The 3,966-nt window shown below is 32.9% G+C and overlaps 1 protein-coding gene across 1 annotated transcript; it reads left to right on the top strand.

Annotated features, from left to right (window-relative positions):
• The first annotated feature begins 325 nt into the window (after positions 1–325).
• Positions 326–1,459, top strand: LOC104882657 (uncharacterized). The gene is made up of 2 exons (XM_010666747.3): positions 326–536; positions 807–1,459. The coding sequence occupies exons 1-2, from the start codon at positions 483–485 to the stop codon at positions 1,368–1,370; spliced, it is 618 nt and encodes a 205-aa protein (XP_010665049.1). The 5' UTR covers positions 326–482; the 3' UTR covers positions 1,371–1,459.
• The last annotated feature ends 2,507 nt before the right edge of the window (positions 1,460–3,966 follow it).

Genomic DNA, 3,966 nt, shown 5'->3' on the forward strand with positions numbered 1-3,966 from the left:
CCAATTATCCAAAGCCCCATGTATTGCCCATACTCCACAAGCCACCTCTTCACCGCCAAAATCTCTACCAGTGACAACTGTACTCTCTCCCAAAGACACATGTCCTAAAAACTAAGTGACACCCAGATATTTTCACCATCTTTATGGCATCATCATTCACATGAAAGTGCTCTTATGAGGCCACGACCTCGCCTACATGCAAACCCACGTATTTGTATATCATTTTCTCACATCAATGTGGCATGGTCTCATTGGAGAGGAATAAAGTTTCATGAAATCCCTGAAAGTTGCCTTAAAAAAATGGAAGAATAACCAGTGGAACACTGCCCTCCACAGGCTATGTATATGGCCACCACCTTCGCCTAATAGTAACCATCGGTCGAGCTGGTTTTTCATCTGTTCACTGGAGTTTCCTAAAGTCCCCATTTCCCTTTTCCCACTTCTTATTTTCCATTTTCTGATTTCCTACTTTCTTTAGTACAATGAAGTGGTCTCCTCAAGATGCCATGAAGGCTTACTTGCACACTCTTCAACTGGTAATTCTCATCTTTATTTTCTTGGGAGTTTTCTATAGTCTGTTTGGTAACTCTTAAGTTTTTCCGTTCGGTTATTTAGGAAAAGAAACTAAAATTTTCTGTTTGGCTGCTGACAAAATTATACCATACAATTGATAGGAATCAAATGGGATGTAGGCATAAGTTTTTTTGTGTAATTAGTTCATTTTCTTTTCCATTTTCCTGCACTTTCTAAGTGAAAACACTCCCTAGTGTTCTTACTATCTTCTATTTTTATTTTTATTTTTTCAGTGTAAAACCCACTTCAATGATCAATATTGCACTCTGGGAACCAGAAATCTCATTCAACCCCATTGGATGGAGTTCATATCAGCTTTGGCAGCAGGAAATCAAGCTAAATTAATGGTGCAAATCACCTCAGACCAAGGCATCACCCCATTAACAATTGCACTTGCAGTGGCAGCAAAGCATACGAAAGCTCGATTCATCTGCATTCTTCATCAACTTCAAGATATAGAGGATTGCAAAGCTCAACTTTCTTGCTATAATCTCAAAGATGTGGTTGAGCTTGTACATGGAAATCCTTGTGAGGTGATCATGGGGTTTAAGAACATTGATTTTGCTGTAATTGACTGTAAATTTGAAGATTACATGAGATTGTTTAAGATTATTGATATGAATCCAAGAGGGTCTATAGTAGTAGTGAGCAATCTTGAGAGAAGAAGAAATGGAGCTAGTTTTGGTGAAGTTATTAAAGGGAGGAAAGGAGTTGAATGTGTGACTCGATCTATTGGAGAAGGAATGGAGTTGACAAGAATTGGATTGAGTTGTAAGTCTCAGAAAAAGAGGTATTAGAGATTCCATGTAACTTTTGAGAGTTGAAGCATTTATAGTATCAATCTTTTCTCATAGAAGTAATAAAATGTTTTAGGCTCTTGCCTTCATATACAACTTGTTGGATAGGCAAGTTTTTCATGATTAAATAATTATTGAAAAATTAATTATTTTGCATATGTATCTATTGTGTCATAGTAAAAGCTAAACAAAAGAAGCGCTTTTGAGATTGAAAATTGTTCAAGAGATGGCAAGAAAAGGAATATTGCATAATAATGATGTCAAAATATAATTGAATTTATATGATGTCAATGAGATAGTAGGTCCAAAAGAGGATTATGGAGTGGTGTAAACTAAATTGTATTGATGTTAATTTCTTCATAGAAGAATATTCTCAATTAGAGGAGATCAATTATGTAAATGAAAAATGTTCTTTATTAGAGGTGGTCGTGTAAATGAAGGAAGATTCAAGTTAATTTGAATAAGAAATGAGAGAGGGTTAGAAGATTCAAAGGTAATGTAGCGTTAGAAGGTTATGTTGTTATTCCTAATAAAGAAATTAGAGAAAACAAAGAAAAATAAAACACACAGGTTTAACGTAGTTCAGCAGAATGCCTACATCCATTGGAGAAGAGTTGAAGACTTTCACTACTACTAAAATTAGGGTTACAAGAAAGGGTATTAATTTATACTAACCCTCAAGTATTGAAAATTCCAAAAATACCCCTGAACCGTCCCCCCATACCTCCCAACATATCGTTTGTCCTTAACAATAAAAATACAAGCTTGAATGGCAAATGTCGTCGTTCCACTCAGTGTGTTACATTCCCCTCGTTCCACTCCGACATTTGCTCTTTCTTCTCCATATATGTCTTTCACTCAATATGAGCCACATACTACAATAAGTTATCAAATGGATAACCAAGAAGTGGGGTTTGGAATGGGAGAGGTGAGATTAATGAAGAAAAACCTTATCTCTTCATATATATTTTTTTTATCTTTGGGCTTATTTATAGGAGTTATTCTTTAGTTAGATATGTTCGATTGTGAAACTTAAATTAGTCTTGTTGCGTTTCATAGGGGTGTTGGGGTCTAACTAGATGTTTTATTTATTTATTTAATAAATGATAAGTTTGTCCCCATTGAATATTAAACCCTTTTAGGACTAAGGGTTTTGTTTTTAGAGAGTGTAGTTGCAATTGAGAGAAAAGTGAAAGTCTTCATCATTGTAACCCTTTCCTTTCAAAAAGTAAGAGCTTTCACCATTGTAACTTTTTCGTTTAATTGGTGGATTCTTGAGTGTTGGTGCACTTCGTAGATATAAGGATTACATTGAATGCCAAACCACGTTAAAAATCTCTTTTTACTTTTTTATTTTTTGCTTGTGTGAGTGTGTAGTTAGGTTAACAAGATAATAGCTGGACAAATCATGGACTAATAAAATATGAAACTAGATCTTTTGATTTGATACTGCAAAGATATGCAACCCCTATATATATATATATATATATATATATATATATATATATATATATATATACATATATATATTTTTTATCTTTGGCCTTATTTATAGGAGTTATTCTTTAGTTAGATATGTTCGATTGTGAAACTTAAATTAGTCTTGTTGCGTTTCATAGGGGTGTTGGGGTCTAACTAGATGTTTTATTTATTTATTTAATAAATGATAAGTTTGTCCCCATTGAATATTAAACCCTTTTAGGACTAAGGGTTTTGTTTTTAGAGAGTGTAGTTGCAATTGAGAGAAAAGTGAAAGTCTTCATCATTGTAACCCTTTCCTTTCAAAAAGTAAGAGCTTTCACCATTGTAACTTTTTCGTTTAATTGGTGGATTCTTGAGTGTTGGTGCACTTCGTAGATATAAGGATTACATTGAATGCCAAACCACGTTAAAAATCTCTTTTTACTTTTTTATTTTTTGCTTGTGTGAGTGTGTAGTTAGGTTAACAAGATAATAGCTGGACAAATCATGGACTAATAAAATATGAAACTAGATCTTTTGATTTGATACTGCAAAGATATGCAACCCCTATATATATATATATATATATATATATATATATATATATATATATATACATATATATATTTTTTATCTTTGGCCTTATTTATAGGAGTTATTCTTTAGTTAGATATGTTCGATTGTGAAACTTAAATTAGTCTTGTTGCGTTTCATAGGGGTGTTGGGGTCTAACTAGATGTTTTATTTATTTATTTAATAAATGATAAGTTTGTCCCCATTGAATATTAAACCCTTTTAGGACTAAGGGTTTTGTTTTTAGAGAGTGTAGTTGCAATTGAGAGAAAAGTGAAAGTCTTTATCATTGTAACCCTTTCCTTTCAAAAAGTAAGAGCTTTCACCATTGTAACTTTTTGGTTTAATTGGTGGATTCTTGAGTGTTGATGCACTTCGTAGATATAAGGATTACATTGAATGCCAAACCACGTTAAAAATCTCTTTTTACTTTTTTATTTTTTGCTTGTGTGAGTGTGTAGTTAGGTTAACAAGATAATAGCTGGACAAATCATGGACTAATAAAATATGAAACTAGATCTTTTGATTTGATACTGCAAAGATATGCAACCCCTATATATAT

The sequence above is a fragment of the Vitis vinifera genome, chromosome 18, assembly GCF_030704535.1.
Source record: "Vitis vinifera cultivar Pinot Noir 40024 chromosome 18, ASM3070453v1".
Taxonomy (NCBI): domain Eukaryota; kingdom Viridiplantae; phylum Streptophyta; class Magnoliopsida; order Vitales; family Vitaceae; genus Vitis; species Vitis vinifera.